The 19,063-nt window shown below is 36.3% G+C and overlaps 1 protein-coding gene and 1 pseudogene across 2 annotated transcripts in view; one reads left to right on the top strand and one right to left on the bottom strand.

Annotated features, from left to right (window-relative positions):
- Positions 1–19,063, bottom strand: part of Pard3b (par-3 family cell polarity regulator beta) — a 1,008,812-nt gene that overhangs the window by 543,083 nt on the left and 446,666 nt on the right. For both annotated transcript variants that reach the window (XM_046463021.2, XM_058578162.1), the window contains exon 4: positions 7,932–8,041. In XM_046463021.2, the coding sequence (XP_046318977.1) occupies positions 7,932–8,041 (110 nt within the window). The remainder of the gene's footprint in view (positions 1–7,931; positions 8,042–19,063) is intronic.
- Positions 15,440–17,590, top strand: LOC124105736 (heat shock protein HSP 90-beta-like; annotated as a pseudogene).

Genomic DNA, 19,063 nt, shown 5'->3' with positions numbered 1-19,063 from the left:
TTAATTAATAATTCACATCTGGAACCTTGAGTCAACTAGTTTGTATGTTTAAGTCACTAACAACTGGTATTCACACAGGTTCTCTCCGTTTCCTTTTTGTTACATAAAATCATAAAATGATTTCTGAGGAAATCATCCACAATTTGAATAATTTTCTCAGGGTCACATAGTTACTGATGCAGTGAGGATACAGGATCTTCTCCTTCAGACTAAAATCATTTTGAAACATCATCTTTAGCAAATTTCTAACAATGCTATTAAATTCGACCCGCCCATATTGCTAAAATGAGATTGATATGTTTATTAGTGTTTTGCCAAGAAACACCTTGTAAATGTTCTCACACTCTTTAATTAATTCACATACCAGGGATATTTTTAATTTCTTCTGTATCAGTTCAATCCAGAAAAAAAAAATCTTCTTAAAGAAGATGGAATAGGAAGATAATTTATAAGGGGGGAATCTTTAGATGAAATGGGTAAAATAAATTGTCTATTCTAACAAAGAGTTTTCTAAATTCTTTGACACAATTATTAGAAACTTATAAAGATATAACCACCAGGATTGGTAACTTTATAATAGTTAGAACTCAGTTTTGTTGACAAAGAGACAGAACTCAGGTATCTGACTACAACTGCATGCATGTTAATTTCTATTCTCTCTTCACCTATCATCATCACTTGAAAAATTAACTTTAATGATGATTCATATATAGTGGGAGACAGTGGTACCTGCCTATAATCCCAATGACCACAGAGGCTGAGGCAGGAGGATCTCAAGTTCAAGGTTGGCCTTAGCAACTAAGCAAGACCCTTAGCAACTTAATGAAACCTTGTCTCAAAATAATAATAATAATAATAATAATAATAATAACAACAACAACAACAACAATAATAATGTCAGGGGATGTAGCTCAGTGGTAAAATGCCCCTGGGTTCAATCCCCAATACCAAAACAAAACAAAACAAACAAAAAAACCAAAAACCTCAACCTAATTGTTCAGATCTTTAATTGCCAAGGCTTGTTTTCTTCCTATAGTTTGTACTCTTTCTCAGAATCAATTTCTATGCTGAAGTCATTGCTAGAATTCTTAGAAGATGAAGTAGATTTCACAATTCAAACTGCTGATCTCAGCCACCAACTCACATGCTATTCAAAGTAGAGAAGTTATGTTTAAACATCTCTTTCTCCTTGGCAACACAAAGAAGAAACAAGTAACACATTGTCCTAAAACAGAAAATTCAAAACTGAAACTATCTGGGAAGCAACATAGTATTTTAAACAGAGGATTTCCCAATTTCATTCATACATACACACACAAAATAAAATACACATCTGTACAATGGAAGTTAAAATTGGTTAAAAGTTGTTGAATTGAATTCATCTTGTCTATCTCAGAAATGAAAGTTTCAATCATGTAGTCATATGTTTAAGAGAGTCTATTATGAGCCACACTCTGTGCCTAGGGTTCAAGTATAAAATTAAGAAACCTGGCTCATACCTCTGAGGAGCTCATGGTTTTGAAAAAATGCAGACATTTGAAAAAGCAGTTATATTTCAGGGAGATAAGAGTTAATAGAGATACTGCACACGGCACTTACCTTCAGGGGTTAGGGAGGCTGACCAGAGTGAAGTGCAGACCAAAGGCAAAGAACATTAAGACTCAAGGTTATAAATGTGCTGCTTGATACCCTGGTACAGACTTTCAGTCTGAGAGGGTTCTTAGAGGATCTGTTTCTGGTCTTTGTAACTAAGGTGCAAGTTTCCTGAGGATAGGAATCATGTCTTAACCTGTCCAGATGGCACCTAACTGAATGGATCAATTTATTTTGACACAAACTCATTCAGTTTTCATTATGTGCAGCTCAAGAATAAATAGCAAAGAAGACCTGTCTGGGTTAGCTTTTTAATTGCTGAAAGTAACCTCTGAATAGTGATCTTTCCTTCAGATTTTCAGTTTTGGATCAACCCAAGTTGAATAACGGGGAAGTACACACCTGAACAGGATTCACATATCTATGGTACGTGACTAGCCATGGTTCAGACATTCAGATAACCCAAATTTGTTTTACCAACTTCTGCAAGATATGGTTTTAAAAACAAAATAAAAAACTCTGCTGCAGAGTAAATCAAACTTCTGAATTTTTCGTACCTGAGCTTTAGTTTTATAAGCATAACTGCTTCAGAAATTAAGCTGCCCAAACTTGCCAAAATAAGTAAACATTTGGCTCTGTGAAATATTGGATGGCAGCTTTATCTCCTAAAAACAAAGCCATATGAAAACCATCGTTGCAATGTGTCTCCAAGCTCTGGTCTTATCAGCACACAGCGTGAACAGCTGGAGTTACAAACACCAGGACTATTATTAAATCACTGTGTCAGGGGAAGAAAAGAAAAACCTTTTGTAGGCTTCAGTATCTCTAAATAATGCAATTATATATTACATGTTATTTCTCCCTCCTTTTGCTTCTCAGCATCCATCTCTCTTCATTGGAAGGCAACAGATAGAAACTTCCTTCCAATATATTCTGGCATCTACAGCCATTATTCTATTCTGGTGTTTCTATGGCTACTTAAGAGCATATCTAGTAGGTAGAAAATATGGTTTGGTCATGCAGAATGTTCGCTAAATTTTATGTTGGATTTTGTTAGTCACCAGCCCATAATCTAAAGTCCTCTAACCTCAGTGAAAATTCAATGAGTTTTAATCCTAACAACTAAGCTATATAATTTTATCTGTAATATCTCAGCAATTTCTCTCATGCATCTTAGAAACATCAACTATACTCTCAATGTACATGATACACATGGGAAGGCATGTGTCATACAAGGGGAAATTTTTGGAACCAATTCTCCATTGTATTATAAGCAAGACACAGAATGTGGCTAGTCATTGGAAATACTTTCTCTCACAAGTAACTACCAGCTACTATATTTGTAGATTAAATCCCCAAATCTGCAAAGAATATTATAACACACTGGAAAAATGGAAACACTTCCCTTTAGGGTGTCTTTTTATAACTAATCTGTGTCCTTCACCCCAATCTTAGAGTTGCTAAAAATGATGCTGCTACTGAATAAACAGATGTGTTTGGTCTCTCAGTGCAGAAATTCAAAAGCTTCTATTTAACTTAAAATTCCGAATTTCTGTGCTATGTTTTGGTAAGAAAAGATGATAATGTGATGAAATAATCTTAATTATTTAATATGTATTTGCAGGGAAAGAGAGATCATTTTCTGTTTAATCTCTATCATCATTCCTACTTTGAGAATTGGTGGCTTCCATATACTATTTTATCCAACCAAAAACTGATAGTTCTTAATTTTGTTTTTTTGTTTTAAAATTCAAAGAGTGATAGAATCTTTTTAGAGAAATAAACACACATACACACACTGGCATGCCATGGCATACAACTGCAGATTGACCAGACTCCCTGCAACCCATCCATGGACTTCCCATTTAACAACCCCAAAAATTGCCAGCTTATTTTTACTTATATATGACACATTTGTTTTCAAAGACAGACCAGTAGTCTCTTAATTTTGGAAATACAAAATAAATAAGGATTTTAGAACAATGTCCTTTACTATCTGAGAACGACCACAGTATTATAATTTTCAAGAATGCACTTTTTAATTTACTCGCCCTGCGGGATCAATTTGCTTTAAGGGTTAAATTCAAAACTATAAACAGTCATTAAAACACAAAACAACTATAGTAGTTAACCGGATATTAAGAAAAAAACTCACATCTGTTTTAGAATTCTGTTCCATCCGCAAATTCGGGAACATCAATTTCAAGGACCTGGTTTTATGGCATGCCCTCAAGCCAAGAACACCAGGTTGCAATCAAGGGAAGGGAGGTAAGACTTCTCATAAGCAGACTTTCCCTAAGAAATATCCTGTGCCCGGGATTCTCTTTCTTTAATTCAAAAGCAGTCAGTAGAACTGGATTTGCTATTGTCTTGGAAGATAAATAGCCATTGCTATCTGCACATTAATAATTTGTACTATTCTGGTATGAAAGAGGAATAGAGGAAACAAATTTCTGTGCTGTTTATCTGGTGGTACCTTAAGTAACAAATACTGAGATTTGGTTACTTATCAATATAAACAGAACATGAAGTCTGCAGAAAATTTGATATTTCTTATTTAGGCCCATTTTAAAACTACAGCGTGTTTCAGAGTGCACATCTTAAATAACCAATTTGTAATAACTTACCCAAAAATAAGTGCAACTTTTCTAACTTTTAAAAACCACACACCCCTGGGCATCAATGAAAACTTTACCCTCTATGGTAGGCCTAATGAATTGCAACTAAAAATAACAGTCATCAGCTGTGGTCTTCAAGGCAATATTTCAACATAATCAAATGTGTCAAATATTCATTCTTCAGATTCTTATGCTGTGGGTTATATGTTTCATTTCTTGGGAATGATTGAACATAACCCACGTGGGGTCCTGCCATCTGTGAATTACTTACATATGAACACTGTTTAAGAGATGGAAATTTTGATTGTTCCCCCCGCCTTGGATATTGGACTGAAATGCAATTGAACATAGATTTTTTTTAAGCAATTATTTTTTTTTGTAATGGGTGATACATGGCTACATTATCACACATTCCCCATATTCATCATCACTTATCAAATAATGGGAATTAAGTACAGGATAGCTGAAGTTATAGAGGAAGCATCCAGTAAATTCTGGAATCTGAATAGAACCTGAAGTCTCACCTTCCTGAGCTCAGGAGCTTGCCACACAGAAGCTGCTCTGCAATGTGTCCGCAGCTAAGAATGGAGCCTATTGTGTTCCCATGGTTCTCTTACCACTGAGCAAACAATGAAAGTAACTATAGGGCTATATGCAGGGTGCCACAAAATGCACTCCTTTGAGAGTCACTGGGGTCACTGTTAATAATTACGCCAGACGAAAGGCTTGAATCAGGACTTGCTGTACACAAGTTCAACCATACTTTCACCAGGGAGATGAGATGGTCCTCAAAGATCTTCCTACAAATATCTCCAACCATTTCATTAATGCTAAATTCAGTTTTACTTTTGTCCCACAGATGCACTATGCAATATAAATGGAATAACAAAAACAGCTGCAATTTTAAATTTTCTATTAGCCATGTTATGAAAAAGTAAAATGAAGCAGGTGAAAATAGTTCTAATAATATATTGTGCTTAACCCAAAATATCAAATATATTATCATTTCAACAGTCAATATAAAAATGATTAATGAGATGTTATTTTTTTCACACTTCAGTTTTTGAAAGTGCACATACAAAACTTCAATACATTTCAAATCAGATCAACTCTATTTCAAGAGTTTCACAGCCATGTAAGCTAGTGGCTATCATTCGAGGCCACAGATTCAGATATACAGAAATATATGAATAAAGTTATAACACACACACACCCAAATTGTATCTTTTTTCTAGGTAAAAATAGATTCGATCTATTTATTAACTTCACCAAGTCTTGCACAATAGGGCAGTTAAAACATCTGTCTCTTGCCTGGGGTGAACCAAATCTTTGAACTTATAAACATTTTCCAGACAGATTCTTTTGGGGGAATAGAGAAATGACTGAGATTATTAATTATCAAGCAGGCTAATTGCTGAGAATTTTGTAGGCCTTTCTCTGGGTTTATATGTGCCTTGCTTTCCTAAGTCCAAAACAAATATACTGAGCACTTTGCACATCTGGATACTAGATACATAATGATAAGTCAGGCCCCATGCTTGGACCTGGAGATGTTAAGGCTTATGAGTGTCATGGAAATTATTTTACACTAAAGCAAGAGAAGTATAAAATGTGTTTCTATCCCATGGCAAGTCAAGAACCAGACTCTGCTTTTAGAGTCTCAGGCTGTCATGCCCAGAGACACTGAGAGAAAAGGAGGAAATACCCTTTTTCCTTTTTACTCTGGATAAAACTGTTTTCCTTTTTACTCTGTGGAAAAAAATTAGGTATAAGGATTTGAGGTCCCAATATTTCCTTGTGAAAAAGGATATGCATATCTCTAGTAATAGTTTGTCGTCCTGCCTCATACCCTAACTTGTGGCACTCACAATGTGATATTTTGGTGAGACTACAAAATCTATCAGAAAGATAGTAGCCCTATAATTTCCTTTTAGGGAAAGCAATATCAATAACATTTTAATTGATGTAAGTGCTGCATTTATGTAATGAAAAGATAAACTTTGCTGGATTTTGTATATGCAAACAATGATCAAATATACTCTCATTTTAGGTTATGCAGATACCCTAAAAATCAACACTAAATTGTAGTTATTCTCTTTTATGCAATTATTCTCTCATTTATATAGTCCTCTTCCCCCAAACTAATATATTTAGGCTTAACATGGTCTCAATCAGAGGGTTACCAAAAAAAAAAAAAAAAAAAGCTAGCAGAGCTTACCACATACTGGTCTTGTTTGTATTCATCATTAAAGTAGACCACACACACCTGATTTTTATTAAAGTTCCATTAAATATAATTCCTTAAAAGGATAGAGTTTTAAGTAGAATAGTGAGAGAACATTACATCTAAAATACTTTCAAGACATTTGCTTGCTTATTTAAGGGAAGAAATATGGCAAAATATTACCACGAATATATTAATACATGCCCAGTGGTTTGGTATAGCAACTCTTACCTCATAACATTAGCACTGGCTCTTGATAAGAAAGCCATGGAACAAACTGGGAGAATTTGTTTAATCTATTCGGCATTCTGATAAACCTATAATATGTTGCTTTTTTTTTTCTTTTCCCTAATGGTGCTATAGATAGACTCAAAATAGAAGACTGGCTTTTAGGAGCTAACTTTTTAATATGGTTATGTTGTTAAGGATCCCCTATTACAATGATATGTAGACATTAATTGAAATCTAACTCTAAGGCTATTTGGATGAATGAAGTTCAATTATAACTTTTCAAAGCAAGTAGGAATTAGCATAAAGATCCCACAGTTCTATATGGAAGGAAGATGTAATCTCTTCAGGAAATTATTCTCCATTTAACCTATGGATTGTAAGTATAGCAGTTATAAGTATATCTGGTTATAAGGAGTTTGGGTATATAATTTTATTTTTATCTGGATTTTAGTTTTATGATGGATTCTAGAAATCTAATAGTCACAGCACATATTCATGATATTGAAAATGTGAAACTGTATTACTATTTATCCTGATATGACTTTGCAAAGCATTGTGTTATTAGAGAAAAAACATATATAGACTTCATCTTTGGGTATTTTGAAGCCACAGGATGAAGGACATGCAGTGGTACAGCATGCAAATTCAAAGCCTGGTCTTTTGCGAATGGGGGGTGACAGTGACCAGGGAGGGGGATGCCAGAATTGAACCAGGAACATTCTGCATATGAGCTATAACCCCAGCCTTTTTTTTTTTTTTTTTTTTGATGTTATTTTGAGACAGGGTCTCAGTAAATTTCCCAGGATGACCTCAAATTTGCAATCCTCCTGCCTCAGACTCCTAAGCCATTGAGACTACAGGTGTGTGCTACCACATCTGGCTACAAAGCATGATCTTTTCAGCCAGATCACTTGGGTTAATTTCCGGGCTCTGCCACCTCCTATGTGGCCTTCAACAACTTTCTAAACCTCCTTCTGTTTCAATTTCTTTATCAGTAAAATGAAGATAAAAACTTAACCTTGAAGCAGAAGTTTAGATGACAAACTAAAACACTGAAAACAGATTTTGGCACATAGTTGATACTATATATAATGGTCCTCACCGCACCTATGTACTATTAATAGATTGCACTATTATAACTACCACTGTATATCTTTGCAAAAGATTTCTAATTATCAATTTACTTTCCAGACTGCAAAGCCCCAGTTAGTCTATGGGTAAGGACTTTGATCTCTCAGTAGAAATGCAAAGGGCAGGATACTTACTAAAACAACAGGTTTCAGACTCTGGCCACTGGGGTGTGAAGAGCTTGGCTGGGCATCAGCAGGTGGCCCTGGAGCTGGGTCACTGCTTCTCCTCACCAGCAATGGAGTGCCTGCAAGACAAAATAGGAGGTGAGAGGTCAAAAGGGCCCTGGGGGAAAGAGAGTACATGGCACAACTGTGCTTTAATTAAAAAGGTTTACAACATGCTTTTATGTAAAAATATTCTTTCTAAGGATGCTTGTAAATTAGTGAATTTAACGGTCTTTTGTCATCTGTATACAGAGTGACATGTGCAAACAAAATCTTTCAACTCTCACCTTCCCCCCCACTTGAATTTCAAAACAAGCCACTGCATTGAACAAAAACTGTTAGGCAATGCACACATGGATAGTGGGCAATTTAAAAAAGGATCTAGAAAATATATGTGAATATTAAAAAGAATGACTATCCAGAAGACAAATGAAGAGGTTCATACAGTCAGTCTAAATTGCCATTCAGTAGAGCTAGAAGTGTAGTTATTATTGCCATTTGGTGCTTTTCAAATCTTTTGAACAATGATACATCCTGAAATAAATTATTTGCTGGGGTCATAGCATTAATGTCTATTTAAGTACACAAAGAGATTGGTTCCATTCACTTTCCTTTCTCTCAAAGTAGATAAAATTGATAAAGAAAATAAGTTAGTTCTTCTAAAAATATACCCTGATTTCTTTTTAATTTAATAAAGGCTTCCACTATTAAATATTTGAGTCAGTTATTAAATTCTGAAAAAAAGATCATACTATTAGAAAGTTCAAATGAAATTCAACCTTAGCAGAGCTGGCAGCCTAACTACTCCATTTGCAATTAGGCCTAAAATAACATTTTATATGAAATTGGCCACTATAGAGAAAAGTCTTTAAAAATTTTTTTTAAATCTGCTTGTGGTTTAAAAATCACTTTCACATAAAAATTAACAATTTATTTGTGTGCTTTTGGGAAAAGACTTGAAAATAGTTGAAATGCAATTTCCCATTTATCAATATTCTGAAAATAATTCCCAAACCTCTGAAGCTATTGCAGTTTAAAGCAACATTTATCATCTATGTTTTAAGTTAGGTATAAAACTGATTTTATATGTGTATCAACATTCTTGTTTTGTACAAAACACAGAATTGTTAATATTTTTCATCCTTGTCCAGATAGGAGTTGGTTTTTGAAATGTAAGTTATTTCATAATCAGAAATTAACATGCTACTCAAGATACAGACACCATGCCAGGAAGGCATTATTATATCTAAATTCCTGTTCCTTTCTTTTTTATTAATGGCTATAGCCCTACATTATTCCCCACCTTTTCCATCTCCATCTCCAAAATTTCTTAAGCAACTGTCATACCTATAATTGTATGGTTGGCAAATCTTTTCCTAAATAAAATATGAAAAAAAAAACAAGAGTAAAAAGCAAGAGAAAGTACTAAGAAATCTAGTCTCACACAGTATTTTCCCCTTTTTCAGGTGATTTGAAGAACGAACTCCTTTCAGTCTAAGCTCTGGAATTACTAGCAACATGAAATTTTGAACATGTCAGTCTGGGTGCACTACCCTCAGAAGCACCTGTTATCTTTAAAATCACAAAGAAAATGGAGTAAACCCCATCAAACTTTGGCTTTTTTCCCAAGCATTTAACCTGACCAGGACAGTATACCTCAATAATCCTAAAATGGACAACACAAATAACCAAAAAACAAGGAATGCCATGGGTCACCAATGTGTTTCCTTATCTTCAAAAACAAGTTAATTTAGAGGCACAGAAATGGAAATCTTAGGGACAATTTTGGTTCTAATGGTTTTTCAGCTGAGAAATATACCTATGTATGTCATATGTATATGTGCCTATAACAAGATTTTTCTTGGTTAATAAACACTCTTTTAAAAAAGAACTACCGCAGATAGTTTTCTTTAACTTTAAGGATATATGCCCATGTCTTGTCACACTATCCATCTTTATTTTAATGACAAAAGGTTATCCTTATTAAAGACATATTTTTAAAGTAGAACACATTCAGCTTTGTGAATTCAATCAATATGCTACAGTATTAGTATGACTTCCCAGAAGGTGATAGTTCAGTTTTGCACCAGTGCATCATCTATTGGGGCATTTAAAAGGAGGAAATGGTGGCCATTACTATGTACAGATTTCACATTTTTATTGATGTGTTGAAAATTAATTTTATTAATAATTAACACATAAAAGCAAAAACCCTAAAGCCACACAAATAAACTGTATGATGGCTAGATCTTCAACATACCCTTAGCTCATCAGAAAAAAAAGTTTTCTTCCGTTTCTTTTTTTTTTTTTAACTTCACATTTGAATGTCTCCTGTTGAGACACTTTCCCATTTTCTTTGGCTGTCTTAATGTGTTAATAGCAAGTGCAAATTATTCCATATTGGAATTAATAATGAGCATTTTAAAATATGAACTGTTATCTCAGAGAGTTAACAACTTTTCCTCGTATTATTTTTCCAGTCACCAACCCTCATTTGAGGGTGGCTGTGAGGAAGAGGCTGAGTTACAGCTTAAAGACAGTGAGGTACATTGTGGTGTACAATGGAAGGCAAATAATGGCAAGGACTGAAGATGATCTGGGTCCATGCTTGGATATACAGAGAAGTCACATTTCCCAAACAAAGCTAACTAAAATAAGGAGTAGACAAATCTATCCAGTTTTATGGAGACCTCCCTTCCATGGGACAAATGAACATAACCTCTGCATTGAAGGAGTTTACAATTTAACAATAGAGAATAGATGCTAATACCACTAACCGTCATGTGGACAGGGCAATGGGTATTTGAGTCAAATGATCTGACCTTCCCATTGACTGGTTCTGTGACATTAGGCTTGAACTGCTCTGTGACACAGTCTCATTGCTTAAAACCTGCTAGTAATAACATATCATGGAGCTGATGGGAGGTGGAAATAAAACACAAGGAATGCTTAGGATGTGGCACTATCCATTATGTAATTACAGGCAGACAATCCATCCTCTTCCCCTGTCCTACCCCCATGAAAAAGAAGAAATAGCTCTTGTTGTGAATAGCATTCTCTGCTCAAATATCTGAACTTCTGAAAGGCAAGTTAATTTTCATGGAATGATATGTCAATGAAAATAGTAAAATCTAGTTTTGTGCAAAGCTATATATAGCCTTACAATAGAAGTCAAAGCTTTCAAGGAATATATATATATATATATATATATATATATATATATATATATATATATATGATGGGACGTAAGTTAAAAAATGGGAGAAAATGCTATTCATTAGTATTTTTCAGGTAATTGAGAAAAGATTCTGATTTTAAAGGCAGAAGCCTTTAGTTCAGCTCAAGAATGATAGTATTCTATGAAATCATAGCTAAAAGCCACTAGAGGCAAAACTCAAATAAAATAAGGAATATTAAGAACTTTAATGCGTGAAGTCCTACATAACGGCTGATATTTTCCCACTCAGTTAAATATTTGAGAATCTACTACACACCAGGACATTTACCAGCAGAGGGACAATGACATTAAGATGAGTAGTTATGGTGCTTACTCTCAGCTTAGATTTCAGAGAAAAAAATGTGGGGACAAAGAACATTTCATCACAGTATGAAGGTAAGTAAACTCAGATTAGTTATGTGTGGATCCTTGGAGAACCCATACCAACAAGCACACACACACACACTCCAGAGTGGATGAAGTCCCTATTTTATTTAGCCAGATACTCTGAAACAATGGAAACCAACGAGATGGAGACTTGGAGCAGGAGAAGAGTCCTTGACTGGGCATGCAACTGCTAGTGATTTTATCCTCACATAACAGAGTTTTACCATGTTAAGAAAAACTCACTTCCTACTGGAATACTGCCTATGTATTCTCAGGGCTTATACCACACTCCAGAAAATCTCATACAAACACTCACTGTAACCACTTCAAGAAGATGGCGAGACTCCTTAGGTTCTTCAGGTTTTGACACAGTTAGCATTGGTCAAGCCATAGCCTCATGGAAGAATAAAGTAGAACCAGTTCCCAGGTGCCCATAGATGATGGTGCATCTTCCCATTGTTGAGTAATCAACATTTTAGTGATCATGAAGTTGGTGATCAAAGGGATGCCTTTACTTATGCAATGTCCCCTTTAAGTATCACTAAGGCAGCCCAAAGGGGGGCCACCTAATTCGGTTTGAGGAATAGAATTTTAAAAGAGGCAACAATTAATTAAAGGCTCAAGTTGCTATGCCAATGGGTCAAGCAAGTTATGAAGTCCAGCACAGATGTAAGGTGTTTTCTATATAAATCTGTTTATATATAAACACACACACACGCACACGCACACACACACATATACAACTAGATGGATGCTTTCCACATTGAAGGGTGTGTTTGGATAGAGCTGGCTTAAATGATAGGTGATATCATTTAATATTAAGTTTGGGGGCTTTGAAGAATAGGCTGTTATAGAGACTGAAACCAAGGTCCTGAACAATCAATCATAACGCATGCTGATATAGGTGGCAGAAAAAACAAACAATGGTTTTAAACATAAGCCTCACATCAAAAGTCACAAAGGCACATGTTCTAAATTGTACAATGTGTAGCAGCAGAGATTTATTTATTTAAAGATGGTTAATGATTCTCCTGAGTAAAACCAGAAGCCCAGCTTGTCACCAATATTGGTGCCATTTCATCCCAGGGCAGTCACAGTCAAAGTGCTGACATGACATTCTGTAAGATGGGGCCTCCAGCATGGAGAAGCTGGGAGTGCAATGTCAAGATGCAGGGCCTCTGCAGTCACAGGCAGAAATGGGGAGAGAAACTGGAGGATGACGTGGGGGGATTTGGCAACTGATGACATATACCTGCAAATGAGAAGGAGCATAAAACAGACATGTATAGCCCATCTTTGTCTTCTACTTCTTGCTTGGAATAGAGCAATAGGGATGTTTTGGCAGCTGTTATGATTCGTTTCAGAGAAAATACAAACTTTGGCTTCAGCCCACTGAGCGTTAGACTGATTTGCTTTGAATCTAAAATGCTTGGTATGCCTGAGAAACCAAAGACTAGATTTTCAATTGTTCAAATTCATGAAGATTAATACAAATGAAGTTGATATTGAAAATCTTATTGGCTTCCAGAATGGGTGGGTAGAGATAAGCATGAGGTGAAAACAGGAAAAGTGCAAGAATCAGTGTAGGTTCATTAATGTCAACTTAATATTAAGTTTGGGGGCTTTGAAGAATAGGCTGTTATACAGCCTATTCGTCATTACAAAGTGACCAGAAATCCAGTATTATATTCTACCACTCAATCCTTAGAAAGAAAGGGTATCTAGAATCATGAGTCGCTAGCAAAGCCATAGAGGAGAGAGGGGGTGGGGATATGGAGAAGGGAATTGGGATTAATATGATAACGTGTTAATGTGCAAATAGGGAAAGGCCATTTTTTTTAAAAAAAAGTCTCAACTTTCCCTAGCTGTAGTAAATTCCTTCAGTGTTATTGAATTATCAAATTGCCAAAACACTTGGATGGTTGGAGGGAAAGAAAAAAAACTTGCCTTCCAATACTGCTGACACTTAAAATAAAAGACAAGTATAAACATTAAAAAGTACTTCAAATTGAAATACTTTGAAATTGATATTTTTCACATTGATCATGAAAGCAAATTACAAATGGCCAAAATTCTTATAGATTAAGAGAAGTTAAAGAAATTGGAAAAAAATTCTGTGAGGTAATTCATTATTAATAATATGATAAGACATTATCATTGGCTGCATCTTGGTTTCATATAGTACATTTCTTTAATAGACTCTGCAGTTAGCACCAGGAATAAGTACCTTGCAATTATCTTGAACTTTAATGAAACTTGTTGAATGAGCCTGACATGAAAATATGGGTTTCTACTGCAGAAATATGTGCCTTCTAAAGGTGACTCTGTCATTGTGTCACCTCCAGGAAGCTGTTTTGCCTCAATGTCCACCCTTTCTTCATCAGCGACATGAGTACTGTTGGAAGAGCATGCCGAAGTCCCATTCCAGATCTACAGAGAGGATCTAGAATTTATATAGCCAATAAAAAAATTGAAGTACAGAGAAAATAGGTTCCTAGTCTTTTGGACTTGATTTCTACTACATTTTTATTCACCTGACTTTTCTCTACCATGAGGGTCACATCCTCTATGTGATTAAGTGCACAGAAGTTAGGGGAATAATTTATTTTCATTAGCAATTCTTTAAATCTCAAGAAATCAGCAAAAAGAAAGATTCTGATAGGAAGATACCGATAATAGGAAAGGGTGGTGAAAACTGATTATCTAAGGGGAAAACATAAACACATGGTCATATGGGCATCTCTCTTCTGGAGTGCCTCTCCCTTGCAAATGATTTACATGCCTTGCCAGTATTCCTATTACTCCTGTCAAACCTCAGTAAAAGACTAGCAAAAGTGGTACATCATTTGTTTTTGGAGACAACTAGATTTTCTTATAGTAAGGAGTTTTATGGGTATCAGATTGGGCTTTTCAATTGATACCTAACAAACTCCACAGTACTGAAATCTGGAGACCCATAAAAAAATGGTAATGGTATCAATAGCCATACAATTTATGGCCAAGTAGCGAGAAGAGATCACTTTCACTGCAGGAGTGCCTGACCTGCTTTGGTGCCTGTCTGTGATGAATGCAGCAGCTGTGATATGCATTCAAACGATGAGATGGAAAATCCACACAAGAGAAACAAAGTCAAGTTTTAGCTGTGCAGAAATTTTAGTCTTAAATATTACCACATTAGGAAAGAGACTCCCAGTATTGCTATAAAAGGAACAAGGAAGTTCAAGATAACTAACACTTAATACCATTTTTCTTTCATTCAGATTGCAAAAACTGTGCTTGTTCAATACACAATGGCACAAATGCAAGTAATTCACAGAAAAGTCACTGAATTCACAATGGATATGAATGAACACATGCATGATAAAGCCCTTTCAGTATATGAAAAGCTGCTTAAATTGAATTGGAATGCCACTGCTACAAAAACAAGACTTTTTTTTTTTTTAAACTTAGTGTCTCTGAAGATGTTTGTGTTTTCAAACTGAAGTGTATTTTTGCCACATTCCCAAGAGTACAGGTTTTTTGACTGACTATGGAAGTTTTCACATATAATCCAGCTAATAGATACAAATTTACAATTTTGCTAATTACATAAACTGTTATAATATCAGTTTGTCATTCCATTTAAAGTCAGTTAATGGCAGGTCTTGTACATGCACCTGGTTGGAAAAAGAGCCATGACAAGACACAGGATGCTTACAAAGGTCCTGGTCTCTGCAAGACAAATGCTCTATGAAAGAGATAAAATACTAAGAAATACAAATGAAGATACATGAGTTCATAAGCTCTTGAGTCACACCCACACAGCCTAGGCATCTCGAGCCAGTCGTATAATATTTGGGCCCAGCCTACTCTAACACAGTCCTTTGTCTTCAAGATGTCAGAGGAAGGGCACCATGGAAAGGAGGAGGTGGAGACATTTGTCTTTCAGGCAGAAATTGCCCAAGTCATGTCTTTCATTATCAATACCTTCTATTCCAACAAGGAAATTTTCCTTTGGGAATTGATCACTAATGCTTCTAACACTTTGAACAAGATTCACTATGAGAGCCTGACAGACCCTTCCAAGTTGGACAGTGGTAAAGAGCTGAAAATTGACATCATCTCCATCCCTCAGGAAAGAACTCTGACTTTGGTGGACACAGGCATTGGCATGACCAAGGGTGATCTCATAAATAACTTGGGAACCATTGCCAAGTCTGGTACTAAAGCATTTATGGAAGATTTTCAAGGCTGGTGCAGACATATCCATGATTGGGTAATTTGGTGTTAGATTTGATTCTGCCTACGAGGTGGCAGGGAAAGTGGTTGTGATCACAGAGCATAAACGATGATGAACAGCATGCCTGGGAGTCTTCTGCTGGGGATCCCTCACTGTATGGGCTGATCATGGTGAACCCATTGGCCGGGTTAATAAAGTTGTTCTCCAACTCAAAGAAGAACAGACAGAGTACTTAGGGGAGAGATGGGTCAAAGAAGTGGTGAAAAAGCATTCACAGTTCATAGGCTATCCATTATTTAGAGAAGGAACGAGAGAAGGAAATCAGTGATGATGAGGCAGAGGAAGAGAAAGGTAAGAAAGATTAGGAAGACAAAGATGATGATGAGAAACCCAAGATTGAAGATGTGGGCTCAGATGAGGAGGATGATACTGGTAAGAAAAAAAAAAAGATGATTAAGAAGAAATATATTGATCATGAAGAACTGAACAAGACCAAGCCCACTTGGACCAGAAACCCTGATCCCATCACTCAGAAAGAATATGGAGAGTTCTACAAGAGCCTCACCAGTGACTGGGAAGACCAGCTAGCAGTCAAGCACTTCTCTGTAGAAGGCCAGTTGGAATTCAGGAAACTGCTGTTCACCCCTCGGCAGGCTCCCTTTGACCTCTTTGAGAAGAAGAATAACAACAACATCAAGCTATATGTCCATCATGTGTTCACCATGGAGAGTTGTGATGAGCTGATACTAGAGTATCTCAAATTTATTCATGGTGTTGTTGACTCTGAGGACCTGCCCCTGAATATCTCCTGAGAAATGCTCCATCAGAGAAAAATCTTGAAAGTCATCTGCAAAAACATTGTGAAGAAGCAACTTGAGCTCTTCTGGGAGTTGGCAGAAGACAAGGAGAACTACAAAAAAAAAATTATGAGGCATTCTCTAAATATCTTTAGCTTGGAATCCATGAAGATTCTACTAATCAGTGATGCCTTTCTGAGCTGCTGTGCTATCATACCTCTCAGTCTGGAAATGAGATGACTCCTTAGTCAGAGTATGTCTCTTGCATGAAGGAGACACAGCAATCCATCTATTACATTACTGGTGAAAGCAAACAGCCAACTCTGCTTTTGTGTAGTGTGTGTGGAAGTAGGGAAATAGGGCTTTGAGGTAGTATATATGACTGAGTCTATTGATGAGTACTGCATGCAGCAGTTCAAGGATTTGAAGGTTTGATGCCTGGTCTCTGTGACCAAGGGAGACTTGCAGCTACCTGAGGACAAGGAGGAAAAAAAGAAAATGGAGGAAAGCAAGGCAAAGTTTGAGAACTTTTGCAAGCTCATGAAAGAAATCTTGGATTAAAAGGTTGATAAGGTGACAATCTCCAATAGGCTTATGTCTTCACCCTGCTGCATGGTTACCAGCACCTATGGATGGAAAGATAACATGGGGTGGATCATGAAGGCCCCATGCACTTTGAGACAACTCTACAATGGAGTATATGATGGCTAAAAAGCACCTGGAGATCAGCCGTGGCCACCCCATTGTGGAGCAAAAGGCAGAGGCAAACAAAAATGACAAGGCTGTCAAGGACTTGGTGTTGCTGCTATTTGAAACTGTGCTGCTCTTTTCTGGCTTCTCTCTTGAGGACCCCTAGACCTATTCCAATCACATCTACTGCATGATAAAGCTAGGCCTAGGCATTGATGAAGGTGAAATAACAGGAGAAGAACCAGCAACGCTGCTCTTGATGAGATACCCACTTCTTGAGGGTGATGAGGATGCATTTTGTATGGAAGAAGTAGATTAGGAGTTGCCACTGAGAAATCTGCCCTCAATATAGTGTCCTACAGTACCCTTGAATGGCCTTTCCCACCGGGCTTTGCTGCTGATTGATGTTCTAGTGGTTTTATCTCCTATCCTTGGAGTCTCAAGGCGGGAAACAAGGACCTCAAGTCCCCATCTCCTGTCTAGTTCAGCAGCAGAGTTGGATGTTGTATTATGTTTTGGTGTTGTTGTTTTATTTTGTTCTAAAATCAAAGTATACAAAATAGAGAAGATACAGTATTATACAGAAAAAAAGATACATGAGTTAATAAATCCAGATAAAATATAATGAATCATAGAGGTGAAGGAAAGGAATTCAACACGTGCATGTTAACCTTTAGTTCATTATTCTGGTTTTCAAGGACCTCAGTGGTTTCCCCCAACCAACTTCTCTAATTACATCCTCTACTGTATTCTTTGCCCCGTGGTATACGCAAAATAGGATCACCTGCTATGGCTTAAAAAATGCCCTGCATCCTCCGACCTCTAAATTATCACTTCTGATATCATAATCAGTTATAATACTGCTTCTTTTTAAATGTCTGCTCCCAACAGTAATAAACAATTTCTACTTCTTGGGAACACTCAGATGCAGCTATGTCATGGAGCTAATAAAGAGTAACTTCAAGGGCCCTCATTTGCATGGGTCCCCTGCAAGATCTCAGGAGGACTCTTACATGATCACATGACTATGACCTTGTAAAATTTACCTATGTAAAAGACTTTAATTGTCCCTTCCATCACAGGTCCCTTCTAATCACTTTAATGTCCCTTCTATTACATTCTTCTTTCTATTGGTTGATACTGCCATCAGTGTCCAAGAGCCTTTCTAGAATCCAGTAAAGGGGAAACTGAGTTGATGATCTATTTTGTTTGAATATAGTGGATTGTTTTTGTGTGGTTCACAGATTCTAGTTAGTGCTGGTCATTCCAGAGAGTAATATAGAACAGTCCCATTTTGCCATCATCTATGTCCCCTCATCCAAGTGCATCAGCTTACCCACTAATATATATAGGGCCAAGTGACATAATGACATGACTGTGCTCTTTCTGTATCCAGCACTAGACGTATATGGGTACTGGAAGATAAACAAGATTTGAAATACACAAAGCCAGAAACTAGGCTATGAAAAATTCTTTCATTCACCAGATGTATAAAATTGTATGTAGATAATTCAGTTCTCATCGACACCTTGACAAATGGGAAGTTCTTACCTAACTGGAATATACTTAAAAATGCAGCATAGAATTAAATTTCTCATGCTAGTTAGACACAATCCTATAGCAATTTCACAGATTACAGAGAATATATATGAAGCCCCATGGTTATACATCTCAAATAGCACTTCTTAAACAAAAAAAAAACCATTTTGATTACTTGAGCTAAAGATTGAATTTTCTACTGAAGAAAGATTTTACATTTCTTATGGAGAAGTGATTAAAGACTATGCAGCGG

The sequence above is a fragment of the Marmota monax genome, unplaced genomic scaffold, assembly GCF_021218885.2.
Source record: "Marmota monax isolate L192 unplaced genomic scaffold, Marmota_monax_Labrador192_F-V1.1 WCK01_AAM20220418_F8-fsc00095, whole genome shotgun sequence".
NCBI classification, from domain to species: Eukaryota; Metazoa; Chordata; class Mammalia; order Rodentia; family Sciuridae; genus Marmota; species Marmota monax.
This window is presented reverse-complemented; position numbering and strand designations above follow the sequence as displayed.